This window comes from Vidua macroura, chromosome 8, assembly GCF_024509145.1.
Source record: "Vidua macroura isolate BioBank_ID:100142 chromosome 8, ASM2450914v1, whole genome shotgun sequence".
Taxonomy (NCBI): Eukaryota; Metazoa; Chordata; class Aves; order Passeriformes; family Viduidae; genus Vidua; species Vidua macroura.
Genome location: NC_071578.1, coordinates 14456050 through 14469129, shown reverse-complemented (window position 1 = coordinate 14469129; position 13080 = coordinate 14456050). Strand labels below are relative to the sequence as shown.

The 13080-nt window shown below is 63.5% G+C and overlaps 1 protein-coding gene across 1 annotated transcript; it reads right to left on the bottom strand.

Moving 5' to 3' along the window:
- Nucleotides 1-9116: 9116 nt before the first annotated feature.
- Nucleotides 9117-10893, bottom strand: NKX2-3 (NK2 homeobox 3). The gene is made up of 2 exons (XM_053983930.1): nucleotides 10551-10893; nucleotides 9117-9883 (listed from the first exon to the last, which is right to left on the bottom strand). Exons 1-2 carry the CDS (start codon nucleotides 10891-10893, stop codon nucleotides 9243-9245), a joined length of 984 nt encoding a protein of 327 aa, XP_053839905.1. The 3' UTR covers nucleotides 9117-9242.
- Nucleotides 10894-13080: the final 2187 nt, after the last annotated feature.

Below are 13080 nucleotides of genomic sequence, written 5' to 3'. Positions count from 1 at the left end.
TCCTCATGTCCCATTCTTACTCCAGCATGGCCCAGCTCCCAGCACTGTGTCATTCTGGCTGTGCCTGTGCTGAACTCTTGATGGATGCCAGAGCAGGGGAGGGAAGAGCAGTGTGGGGGTGCTGGTGGGAGAAGGGGGCCTGTCTGGCCCACTCACCCTGGTGACACGCAGGGATGAGGGTGGCCCCATCCCCTCTGGGTCATGGTCCATCGCCTGCTGCTGCTGTGAGTTGTGACCCTGGAGGAGAAGCTGATGTTTATGTTCCTTGGCAAAGTAGTCCCACACCCTCAGTCTGACTGGGGGTCCTCAGGATGCTTCCAAATTGCTCCAAATGGAGATGTTGGCAGGAGGGGTTGTGCATCAGGAACAGCACGGGAATTTGGTGCTGAGTGAGGCTGGTAGGCTTTGTGCACCTCATACAGGAGATTTGGGGCTCAGCAGAGCTTTTGCCCCATAAGTTTGAGTAATCAGAATAGTTTGATGCTTGATGAGCATCTCATGATTGCTCAAAATGCTAATATATTTTCCAATCTAGTGGTAATTAGTAAAAAAACTTTTTTTTTTTTAACTTGTTAATTGTCTTGATGCCAGTTTATTTCAGGGTCCCACCCAACTATGGAGCTGTCAGCTGAGCACTAAAATATTGCCTCATTGTGCTGACCTGCCCAGAGCAGATCTCTGGGTTTCTTGAACAGGGTGCTCGTGGGTGATGCCTGACTCTCCCAGTGTTTTCAGGTGTGGCAGGTGTCCCATGGAGGCATGTCCAAAATAATTCCCTGGAGGAAATGCATTCACAGCTGTGGTATGTGCTGCCGGTGGGTATCTGGGTTGGATTAGAGCTGCTCCAGAGGATCTGCTGACCTGGCCTACCCAAAAGACTGCTGGGGTGGGCTGTGGTGAGGACAGAGGGGTTTTCCTGTGGCTGGAAGAGCTGGGTCAGCAAGGGGGATGTGCTGCCCTCAGTGGCTTTGAGCTCCAGCATGGCTTGGGGGCAGGGACCTCTGCACTGCAGGGCTGGGTGCTTAACACCTTGCCCAAGCCCCAGCCCAGCCCTGCATTCACCTTTCCCTTACACATCTCTCTTGCCCTGGTTCCTCAAGGTGGTGAGGGAAGCTGAATGACCACCTGTGGGATTTTGGATGGCTGCCTGGCAGGTCTGGATGTCCCTGGCACAGAGCAGCCACAGCCACCGCTCTGCAGCCTGGGTCCTCCTGGTTGTGTGCTGTGCCCATCCTCTGCTCCCTGGCATGGGCTGCAAGCTCCTGGCCCCTGCTTTTTCTGCACAAGCAGAAGCATGAGAAGCTCCTTAAAGACACAAAAGCTGCAGGAGGTCAGGAAATTGAAGTTTTCCCACTATTTCAGGAGCTGTGACTTTAAGAAATAGTCTAAGTATTGCGAGATTTGGCAGTCCTGCAGCTCCTCCACCCAAGACGGAGAAGCAGAGATGGCTGGGAGAGACCAGAGCAGGATTAGGTTGGAGGGCAGGGCATTAGGAGTTTGCAGAAGATGGGTACAACTGGGCTTTGCCAGCACGGGTCTCTGCCCAGGAGCTGAAAGCTGTCAGCAGCAGAGCTGCAGCTTTGCCTTTAGCCCTCACTACATGGAGGGAAAGGCATAAACAGACTGGGGCTGGGGCAAGATTCACACTATTAAGTCCATCAGCTGCTGGAAGAAGCTCTATAAATGTCAGTGGATGAAGGCATGATTGAAAGTGTCTCTAGGATGTTTTCCAGGAATAACAACCCACAGGAGTGCTGGGGGAGGGAGTGAGACCCCCAGGAGCAGGGAGATAAGTCAGCATGGCCCAGAAATGCTGCTATGTGAGCAATTGGCCTAAAGCACTCCCCTGGCAAGGGCACAGCCTTTCTGATCTCCCGGTGCTTTGCCAGCCTCCCCAGCAGCAGCTGGGTGTTTCACAGTGCAGGCAGCAGCAGCCCTGCAAGGAATGGCACTGCCTGTTCTGGGTTTGGCACTGCAGGGGCAGTAGAGCTGCCATGGGGATTCCCAGATATCCCTTGGGCCAGGCCAGAATGGACAGGAAAAATGTCATCCTGCTGCCATCTCTGAGCTGAATGCCTGACACAAACTAAGGGCTGGCCGTGGCGGTTTGCTGCTGCGCCCAGCTCTGCCAGGGTGGGGGTGTTCCCTTGCCAGACAGACTGGTTCCTCTGGCACCTTTGGCATCACAAGGTGCCTGGAGGCAATGGAGTTATTGGCTGGTTCAGCTCTGGCCGCTGCCTTTCCAAGGTCTGATAATGTCTCAGTTGGCCACGCTGCTCTGGGTCTGTCCTGTGGCCTCCTAGGAATCTGGCTGTGCCTCGAGTGAGATCTCTCCTCCTACAGCCTCTTCTGAGTAAAGAGACTATTTTTGGCTTTCCAGCAAGGAAGCAATGCTCGTCCCAGCAGAGTTTTGGAGACAATCCCTTTTCCTTTCACCTCCCTGCAAGATCCCCAGCCACATCCAGCACAGACAGGGATTTGCTGCCTTGCCTTCCTGTGTCCAGCTGCCCTTGAGCCCTGTCCTGGTGTGTTCTGGGTCGGGAGAGCCCCGCAGCCCCCAAGCAGGCAGAGCTGGGAAGCACCACTGGCCTGGCCCCGCTCCAGGTGATGGGTCTGGGGCTGCGCAGCTGTGCTATGGCACAAGCCCAAACTATTTCAGGCAGCCTGAGGTTGCTGTGCCAGGAGCAGCTCAGGAGCCCCCAGCTGCCTTCCTGGGGTAACTGGAGATGGCCACACTCCTGCAGGTTAAGGGCAGAGCTGGGGTGAAGGAAGCTGGGGCTAAGGGTTCATCTTACTCAGAGAAAGAAGAGGGGGAGATCTCTCCAGTGTCTGTCCTGTACTTTCAGCTGGGGCCAGTGGGCTCCTGAGCTGCTCCTGCCTCTGTGACCCCACACAGGGCACTGGGGTCCCAGTGCTCAGAGGCTTTTGTTAGCCCAGCTTGGGGGCAGACAGGGGGGCAAGAGCACTGCCCTGGAAGGCACATCCCTGTGCTCTGCCAGCACCCTGGGCTGCCCTGAGGTTTCCTGCCCCTCTGCAGTGGGTGCCTGACAGCCCTGCTCAGTGGGAGAAGGTGGCTGGAGCCCATGGGGAGCACAGAGATGGGCTCCCAGCCGCCCGCCAGCCCCAACCCACCCTGGCTCTGGGATTCCTCAGGGCTGTGTCAGACTCCAATACAGTTGTACAAGTTCTCATGACCTCCCGGCCTTCCAGCAGTGCTAAACACAAGCACTGGGGCTCCTGGACACAGAGCAGACATTGCCTCTGGTGGGCCTGGGAAACCCCCTCCTCACCCACATCGCTGCCTGGCTTTAACTGAGAGGCAGCTCTGGGCTGGGCTGGTCCCAGCCTGCCTGGCTCTGTCCAAGCATGGCAGTGCAGGGAATAGCCTGGAAGGCTATTTCCCTTTCTAGGCAGGGAATATACCCTGAAAGGTAAAGCTGAGGCTGAAAACCTTCTTTCTTGTCTATAGAGAACCACTAGAAGAAGCAATCCCCTAGGCTGGGCTGGGACAGCTCTGGGCATGTTTGCCCTGATGGGGAGATGCTGGGTGAACACCCCTACTTAGTGCAGGCTTCTGTGTCAAATTCCCCCCAACAAGGCACTGCAAAGTGGCATCCTGGCTGGAACTGGGGTGTGGACAGATGGCCTGTTGCACTGGGGAGGTGACAGAGGTGGGGAAGGAGCTCCTCCTGTGCTGGACGTGAGTGGCAGGGGGGGGGGGGGGGGCAGCAGGGGTCACTCTTGCAAGCGTCCTCACATGGGTGAGGTCAGCTCAGGCATGATGTGACACTAGATCTTGGTCTGGGATCATCTTCAAAAGCAGCTGAAGCAATGGCTGTTCCAGGGGACTGGCGGAGGCTTCAGCCCTAATCTCCCCGGCCCGGCACGTCTGCAGATATTGAATTAGCAGCCAGTGTCAGCCCCAGAGAAAGCCTGGAATGCCCCCCGGGGCATTACAGCTTTGGGACTGACACAGGAGGCTCCTGGCAGGCACTGACTGTGCCTGGCACGGCTAGGTGGGTGCCAGGAGAAATGGAAATCCAAGCACCTTTGGATGCCCGTTAGACCTGAGCAGTATGTCACCTGGAGCATTGCCAAGGGCTATAAAAAAGGGGGAACTGGACCAAAATTGGGCTGTGCCTCAATGTGGGACACAGCTCCCTCTGGTGAGGATGCAGCTGCGACAGGCACCAGGCGCTGGACACCAACAGCCATCACATGTCCTTGGGCAAGAATTTGCAGGGAGGGATCGCCTTAGCTGGAAGCTACAGGCAGTGTCGGGGCATCAGGAGTTTCAGGGGAGCTCCTGGAATTAGGTGAATTGCATCATTTTGGGGAAAAAAAAAATCAGAGCTGAAACTCTGCTGGGTCTCTCACAGACTGTGTGCTCGTGCTCACCTAAAGAACACAGCAAAGCATTGCTCACTAGCAAGGGACCTGCCCGGTGGCTGGAGGCTGGGAAGGGACACTGGCCTTGTCCCCAGCTCTCCCCTCGCAGCGGGGCACGGGTGGGTGCGTGCCTTCGCTGCGTGCACAGCCCCCGGCGATGCTCCCGCGTGGCTCGGGAGCCCGCAGCTCCCGCAGGGCTGTGCCGTGGGGACACACCCGCCTGCCCAGAGCCCACGAAACCAGCCCAGCCTTCCCGATGTCCGGTCTGTCCCGCTGCCCCTCCCAGCGGGGACACCACACCCTGCCCCGATGCTCCGCCGCTCTCGAAGCCTTCTAGGGGGCGTCGCCCCCCCCAAAGCGAGCCAAGCGCAGCTGCAGAACCTCCGCGGCGCGGGATGGCGGGGGCACAAGGGTGTCCGTCACTCCCTGTCCCCGGGCGCTGGCCGATAGATGGCGGTGGCGTATCTCGCTTGGGGACAGGCCCCGGGATCAAGTGTCCCTGTCCCTGCTGGCAGCCCGGGGGACCTGAGCATCCCGGGCAGCACCCCGGGACCCCGCTGGCCCCGGCACCGCCCGCCTGCAGCAGCCCCGGGCGCGGAGAAGGATCGTCCCCAGGGACGTGTCTGTGGGTTTTATTTATTGCCTAGGCGGGAGATAGTGGCATGATGCCACCGGGAAGGGCCCTGGCAGGAGCAGGGGCAGCTTTGACCTTCAGCAGCACTCTGTTCTAGAGGGGACGAAGATTCAGTCCCCCTCTGTGGACAGGTCACCTGTATCCTTGGTTGAATCAGAGTGAATCCTTCGTGGGTCTCTTGGATCCCCAGTGGCAGCACTGTGCCTGATCTCACCACCGCAGGAAGGAGGAACAGCTAAAACATGCAAGTCCCGTCACCCTGCTCAGTCAGGTGTAGTCATCTTGTGATGCAGTGACTCATCCACGCAAGGGAGGCAGGTCCCTGCCCCTTGTGCTGCAGGCATGTAGTGGGAGAAAGCCTCGCTTGGAGACTCCACAGCACAACTACCAATATTTTAATTACCTGATCCATGGCTGGAAACAGTTTTCTTGGCACTGGAGAGTTCTTAATGTGACAACTCCATATTGCCGTTGCCAGGAGGAGCTTCCAGCATCTCCAACACCTGAGGGCTCCACAGAGCCCCAGTGGCCAAGCAGCCTGAGCAGCTCCCAGCTCAAGGGCTGGGGTGGCTGCAGTGGGAAGCACTGCAGAGCATGAGCTGACACTCAAATAGAGGAGCAAGAGCTGGGCTCCACACTAGCAAACAGCTGGGTCCCCAGGCTCCCAACCCAGGCAGCAGGAGGCAACTATGACCAGGTTGAAGAAGATGGGACCAGAACTCAGTGATGCCTACCCAGATCCACAAGCAGCCTGACCAGCCTCACTGGGAGCAGGCATCTCCCTCTGCACCCAGGTGAGCTCCTTGCTGATGGCTGCAGGTGGGTGGTGGAGACAGAAGGATGAAGGATAAGAGGGGGAGAGATGACCCCTCTTAGGGAGGGAGAGAGGAAGGGAAAACAGATGTCAGGAAGGAGAGGAAACCAGAGCATATCTGTGGTGCTGCAGAAGGAATAGCACTGCTTCTGTGTGATCCTGAGCATGATGGGAAGGCCACAAAAAAACAGCAATAACTGGGCTTTGGATGGAGCCTCCCTAGAAGCCACTGGACCAGACAAGTTCTGCTTATGGGCTCATCCTTATACAGGAAACTTGAATAAAAAACACAGCTGGGGCCTGCACACAGTGGGTCTGAGGCCTGGGGATTAAAACCTAGCTGCTCCAAAAATCCCTCCTTTCCTTAAATTAGTGCACTTAAGAGAATCTCATTTCTGTTTGAAATCAATCAGCACCTTCACATCTTGACTCCCAAATAGCAGTAAATCCCTCAATTAACCAGGAAGAAACACACACCCTCTGCCCCTTGTCCATGGCCATCCTCGTCCCTCCCTCTGATGTCCCTCTGGCCGTGGCACCACCACAGTGGCACTATGCCGAAGGAATTTCCACCAGAGACTTCCCTGTGCCTCTCACCCTGCTGGAGGCATCCTGCTTCAACCTGGGGTGTGGGGGACAGGGTGCATCATGGGCGGGTGCTGCCTCCAGCACAGCCACGCAGCAACTTCCCTCCATTGTGTCTCCCCTCCCTGGGCAGCCGGTCCAATCTGAAATCTCCCACCATCTCCCTCCCACTGGCCTCTGCCGGCTGTTCCTCCTCTTTGGAGCATTCCACTTCCGCCACCCTGCTCTGGGCCCTCCAGTACCGCCGTCTCTTTGTGCTGTTTTGTCCTCCCCATCAGCTCAGGAGCTTTGGGCGAGGCTCTGCAGAGGGGTCCCTCCCACTAACCCCTTGCCCTTCCTCCAGTCTGAGCTGGTGGGACAGCTGGGATCTGTCCCAGGAATGGGGCTTGCTGTGGTGGACATCTAGAAACTTCCAGCGCCATGCGACATCAGCCTGCAGTCAGGCCTCTCGGAATCCCCCGACTGGGCACTGCTCCAGCTCCGTGGAGGGAGACAGGGGTCAGGGCTGCGACCAGGCGCAAGTGGAGAGCGCTCTGCTGTGGCTGGGTACTGTTGGTGCTGGATCATGCTGGTACTGCCCGGCATCACCTCCTGCAACACGGCTGTGAGGTCCCTGGGTGTCCTTTTGCTTTACAGAACTGTCCGTGCTCTAGAGACCGTGACTGGGCAGCATGTCCCATGCTGGGGCTCTACAGGCCTGGGCAGCATGTCCCATGCCAGGGCTCTGGTCTCAGCCAGAGGCTTTGGGTGCTGCTGAGATGCAGTGGATTTCTCATCAACTGCCATGTACTTTGAGGGGATGTGTTAAGCTGGGAACTCCTCTCACACACCCTAATTTTGGAGGAACTTCTATTGTGGTTACGGTTCCTCTGGCTTGCATGCTGCAGTATGAACTCACACGAGTCCCCTATTTTTGCAGACAACAGTCTGGCAGAACATGGAGGAAAATGCAACTCCTTCCTATGGCAGAGACAAATCTCTCCAGCCTGACTGCTGCTGTGAAGAAAGCGCATTACCTTTGTTCTTGGCTATCCTGTTTCTACCCACGAGACCACAGGGCCTTAACCACTCATCTCTGAAAGCCAAGAGCAGGGCCTGGGCTTCCTCTCCTGCGACACCTTACTGCCATCCAGCAAACAATCAGCTGGGCGTGCCGCATCCTCTCCCAGCGCCGGCCCCGTGAAGCCTGCTGGCCTCGGGCGGCTCGCGGGACAGCGGGGTGCCGCGCCGAGCCAGGCTGGGAGCCGGGGCCTGCGGGTTGTCCACTCTGTCCCCGCAGTGGAAAGAATTTCTCCGGTTCCTTTCCAACAGCAAACCCCGAAGGTGCACGTTCAGCTTGAATGGTGGGAATGTGCAGCGTAAAACCCGGGGTTAGTAGCGTCAACGGTCGTTACCTGCTGCTTCTGCGAGGGCAGAGCCTGGTCCCCTGCTCGGGACACAGGGACTGTCACGCAACACACACGGGGAGGTCACGGGGAGGACACGGTGGGCAGCGCTGGGTCATGGGGATGGCATAGCGAGCCCCTGGTCTGCGTCCGTCACGCCGGCTCCAAGAAGACTCCGCTGGAAACACCTTCGGAGAGCCAGCGTCGCGGCCGATGTGCGGGACGGCACGGGAGAGCTCCCGGCGCCTTTGGTCCCCCCCAGCCGCCCGGGATGCCCCAGCCGGCCGCTGCTGCCGCGCCGCTCGGCGGGCGTCCGGCCCTCCCCGGCGCGGCTCCGGCCCCGGCGCGGGGCTCGGCAGGACCCGCACGGCAGAGGCACGGCCGCGGCGGCGCGACCGCCACCGCCCCGAGAGCGCCTCGGTGGCGACAGCGGAACCGGGCGGCCCGGGACGGGGCAGGCGGCAAGCGACCCCGCGGCCGGGCCCGTGGGGCTCGGGGGCCTCGGCCGCCCCCTCCCCCTGCAATTGAGCGAAATGGCTGAACATGTAGCAATAATGACCCGGCATTCAGGCTGCCCGGCCCGGCCGGCCCTAATCAGCGGCCCGCGGACCCCCCTCCTCTTCCCCTGCGCTCCCAGAATGGGGAACAAAACCCAGCACGTTTCTGCAGCCCCCGCGCATAAAGCGCCGGGCCTGGGCCTCAGTGGGGGGCAAAGCGGCCCGTCAATCTCGGCGCCGGGGCCCCTTTGTCCCTCGCCTCCCTGCCACACCTTTTGTTCCCGAATCCAATAAGCGCCTATTCCCGCTACCTTCCTCGGCGGCTCCTTTCAGCGCCGGCCCGTCGGCCACAATGGGCCCGGCTCTGAGCTACGCGGCCCCATTCAGCGCCCTTGGCACGCTCACAAGCCGGCCGGGCCGCCCTGCCCCGCGGGCACGACGCGGCGACCGCCCCGCCGCCGGGCACGGGCCCCGGCCCCTCCGCCGGGCACCGGCCGGTGAACGAAGGAGGATCGGGCGGCGAGTATTGCACCTGGTTTATTGACTGACTGGGCGAGCTGGCGCTGGCAGTGACCGATACAGAGTAGATAGAGGAGCCGCGGCACTAGCGGGCCCCGCCGTCGGCTTTTTACAAGCAAAGCTGCTCCGCTGGCGCGGCGCGATCGGCTCCGGCCCGCCCGGCCGTCGCGGCGGCTCCGCGGGGCGGCGGCGCTTCGCTGCGGGTTCGCGCGGCCCCGTCCTGCCGCGCCGCTCCGCTCCGTCCGTCGCCAGTCCCGCACCGATGCTCGCGGGAGCGCCGGGGTCCCGCCGCGCCGTCCCGCCGCCGCCTCCGGTCCAGGGCGCGTGGCGCGCAGCCGGGCCGCGGTGCGGGTGCTAACGGGGCCGCGGAGCCGCCGGGCCGTCCTGTCGGTCCGCTCCCGACCCTCAGTGCGTGCGGGCTACCAGGCCCGAATGCCCTGCAGTGCGCCCTGGCCGCAGGAAGGCCCCGCCGCCGGCTGGTGCAGCGGCTGGCCGCCGCCGCTGAAACCCCCGAGGCCGCCCACGTTCACGAAGGGGCTGGCGGCCGCCGCCGGGCTGCAGGCGGCTTGCATGGACGCGCCGCCGGTGCCCGCCGGGTAGGTGCAGCCATAGCCGGGGTTGTAGGAGGCAGCGTTGCCGTAGCCGTAGGCGGGGAAGCCATTGTAGGAGTAGGGCCCGTTGTACGCAGAGCTGTAGCCCTGCGACCCGCCGAGGCACGGCTTGCCGTCACGAACCAGCACGGGCACGGCCACCCTGCGCGGCGGCGGCGGGGCCGCGGGGCCGCCCAGCTCCAGCGACTTGTCCTGCCGCTGCCGCTTGCACTTGTAACGCCGGTTCTGGAACCAGATCTTCACCTGCGTGGAGGTAAGCTTGAGGCTGCTGGCCAGGTGCTCCCGCTCGGGCGCCGACAGGTAACGCTGCTGCTTGAACCGACGCTCCAGCTCGAAGACCTGCGCCTGGGAGAAGAGTACGCGCGGCTTCCTCCGGCTCCGCTGCTTCGGCCTCTCCGTCTCCTCCGCCTTCTCCGCTGCGTCCAGCGGCTTCTTCAAAACACAGCTCTCTGTACGGGGGAGCACAGGTCATGGTGTGCGCCTCACCGACACCGGGCGCTCGGGGCTCCCGACGGGCCCCACCGGCGGACGAGAGCTTCGCCCCCGGCCGACCCCGCGCCGCTACGCGCCCGTCGGGGCATCGCGGTGCGGGCGGGGAGGCAGCGCCGGGACCGGCCGTCTCCGGCACTGCCTGTGTTTGCGAGGGCCCGATTCGGGTGGCGGGGCCGGTAACGTTCCCGCGCCTCCGGGCTGGCTGCGGCGTTACCGCTGCGGCACCGCGAGGAGAGCTCCGGGCCGCGTCGCGCACAGCGCCGGGCACCTGCTCCGCCGCCGGGCCCCGCCGCAGCGGGTGCGGACTGGGCCTAACCCGACCCATTCTTCCCCCTCTGCTACCGAATTTGCAGAGCCCGGGCCTGATCCGGCACCTCCGGACTGGGGCCATGCAGAGGCACTCCCCAGGGAGAACGCGAGCGAGGCGCGGAGGAGGGCGGTGGCAGCCCCGCGACGTGCCTGTCCCGGCTCGACATGGCCAAGGGACGTGGAGCGGGCAAAGCGCCGGGACCTGGGCTTCGCGGGGCGATACCCGGGGGCTGGGAACGCACCACGGGAAGCCAGCGCGCGGCCCGTCCCGGCGGGGCGGTGCAGTGCGGGGAGCGCGTCGGAGCCGATACTCACTTGGGTCTCGGACCGCCGGGTCCAGCTCTTCTCCCGCGCCGGGAGCCTCGCAGGAGCTACGCAGCACGGCGTGAACGTAGTTGTCGGCGGAGATCCGCGCGTCCGCCTGACTGCCCGGCGCTGCCATGGGGCTCAGGTAGGAGAGCTTTTCCTCCTCCTCTTCCTCCTCGCCGTCGGAGAAGCGGGCGCCGTCGGCGGCCGCCAGCAGGCAGGCAGCTGGGTGGAAGTGGTGCTCCAGGTGGTGCGGGAGCTGGGCCCCATAGTGCGGGTCCTGCTGTTGCTCCAGGTTGAGGATGTCTTTGACAGAGAAGGGTGTGGAGGTGACGGGACTCGGTAACATCATCGGGGCAGCGCAAGCGGCCAAGCAGTCCCGCGGGCCCGGCGGCGCTCGGGAGGCTGCTCGGCGGGGAGCGCCGCGCCCGGTGCGGGGGGAGCAGGCAGCGCCGAGAGACGAGGGGCCGCGCCTGCTTCTGTCTAAGTTGCCTCCATTAGCTCGGCGCTGGGGGTCTGCGTTTTGTTACAGCTTCTGCAGGGACAGCCAAAGGCTCGGGAGCCTCCTCTGCCCCGGGCCGGCACGTCACGGCAAGGAGGGGCCGGGGGCGGCCTCGCCATTGGAGAGAGGGGGAGGCAGAGCCGGCCCCCTGCCCGGCTCCGGCCGCCCGGCCAGAAATAGCAATGTATTAAGGCTGCACTCGGGGAGGCTGCTTTCCCGCAGAGCGCCCCGCCGGCCCGGCACCCGCCCGGCGGGCGCGGGGACGGTGCGCCGGGGTCGGGGTCCCCGCAGAGAGCCGCGGCAGACGCCGCCGCGCCCCCCAGTGCTAAGCACGTGTAGGTAGGTAGGGACCCCCGCCCGGGCGCGCCCCGCTGGCCCCTGCCCGCACACGGCTCGGTCCGGCCCCGGCAGGGACCGACATGTGCGGCCCCGCCGGCCCGTCCTCCCCCTCCCACCAGCACGGCCCCGCAAGTGCCTCCCGCGGCCCAGGACGCGTAGCGGAGGGGAGGTTCGCCTCCGCCACCCCGCAGCCCTCTCGCAACCGACGGCGACCCCGCCGTCCCGGACGGGCCGTAGCCATGCGACGTACACGTAGCCAACCCACTCCGCATCCCCCTGCACCTCCGGTCCCTTCGCCGGTGCCCCCACAAATACCCCCGCGATCGGCCAATCTGCAGGCCGGCCTAGATCGCCGCAGCCGGTGCGACACTCGTTCGCACAGGGGAAAGCACGCTTCGCCGCCGCCGGATCGGGCCCCGCAGCCTGCGACCGCCAGGCCCAGTCGGGGCGGACCGGGCCGGGCCGGGTGGGCAGCCTGGGACCGCGTTAACGCGAGGCTGGGTGGGGAGCGCGATACCGCGATTGTCGGTGTTTCCTTTCGTTGTTTTTCGTTTTGTTTCGTTTTGTTTCGTTTTGTTTAGTTTCTCCCGCCGGTAACGGGCGGCCAGCGGGTTTTGCGGAGCCACCTCGCCGCCGTGTCGGCGGGTGACGCACCGAATGAGCCTGCCGAGCTCTTCCGCACTGAGGGTCCCCCGGGCACAGGACTTCGCCGGGCACCGGCCGAGCCCCGCAGTAATGCGGGGGGTGCCGCGGCCCCTCGGCGCTCCCCGCGGCCCTGGACTTTTGCAGGGGCTCCGGGCTGCCGCGGCGCGGGGAGCGAGCGCACCGAGGGAGGGCCAGAGGGTCTTTGGTGAGATTTTTCGTTGTGATTAAAATCCTGCTGCCCCGCAGGGCTTGGATCAGCGACGAGGGGAAGCCACCGGAGCCGGGCGCGTACGCCGGGCAGGTGAGTGTCCCGGCGCCGGGGCTTCGCGGGGCCTTCCCGGGAATTTCTTTCGTGTTGTTAACGTCCGGCGGCTCCAGCGTTTAGCCGGTGGAGTCGGTGCTCTGTCGGTGCTTTCGTATCTTCGTCTTTTTGCACACCCCAGAGACGTATTTACTGGGGGCGCAGCCCGGGACAGGAGCCCGAGTCCCGCGCACTTCTCCGCAGCTCATGTGCTACCGGTCCGCGGCGGGGCCGGTTCCCCTTCCCCCGGCGCACCGGACCGCTGCCAGCACGCAGCTTCAAACCCCTCGTCATATAAATATGACGATTCGGTCTCTTCTCGCCGCTCCCCGTGGGAGACGCCTTCCTGCGGTCCGGACGGTGGTCGGGGAAGGGCGCCCGCAGTAAGCAGGCCACACCGGGGCCCGACGCTGCCCCGTGCCGCCCGTGTGCAGAGAGGCTCGGCGCTGTTTCGCTGCCGGGACCCCGAAAATTAGTAACAATTAGTTCCTTATCTGTGTTACGCATCCGCCACCGTCCCGGGCCACTCCCGCCCGCCTCGGGGCCCCGGGCCCGGGAAGGTGCAGGCGCGGGGCCCGGCGGCAGCGCGGCGAGCGGCCGGGCTCTGCACAGCGCCGCGCTCCCCGGGAGCTCCAGTGCGGCCGAGCTTCCCGGCGGGGAGAACAGCGTCAAGGGCCGGTGCCCTCGGTGGTGGCGGCCATAAGAATTGCCGGGCCACTGCCGTTGTCCGCCTGGAGCAGCAGCCGCCGTGC

Bases quoted from the DNA above. Each gene is read 5' to 3' on its own strand.
- NKX2-3 (XM_053983930.1), bottom strand. From the start codon at position 10,893: ATGATGTTACCGAGTCCCGTCACCTCCACACCCTTCTCTGTCAAAGAC. The intron at 9,884-10,550 runs GTGAGTATCGGC...TCCCCCGTACAG, and splicing joins CCCGGCGGTCCGAGACCCAA to AGAGCTGTGTTTTGAAGAAG.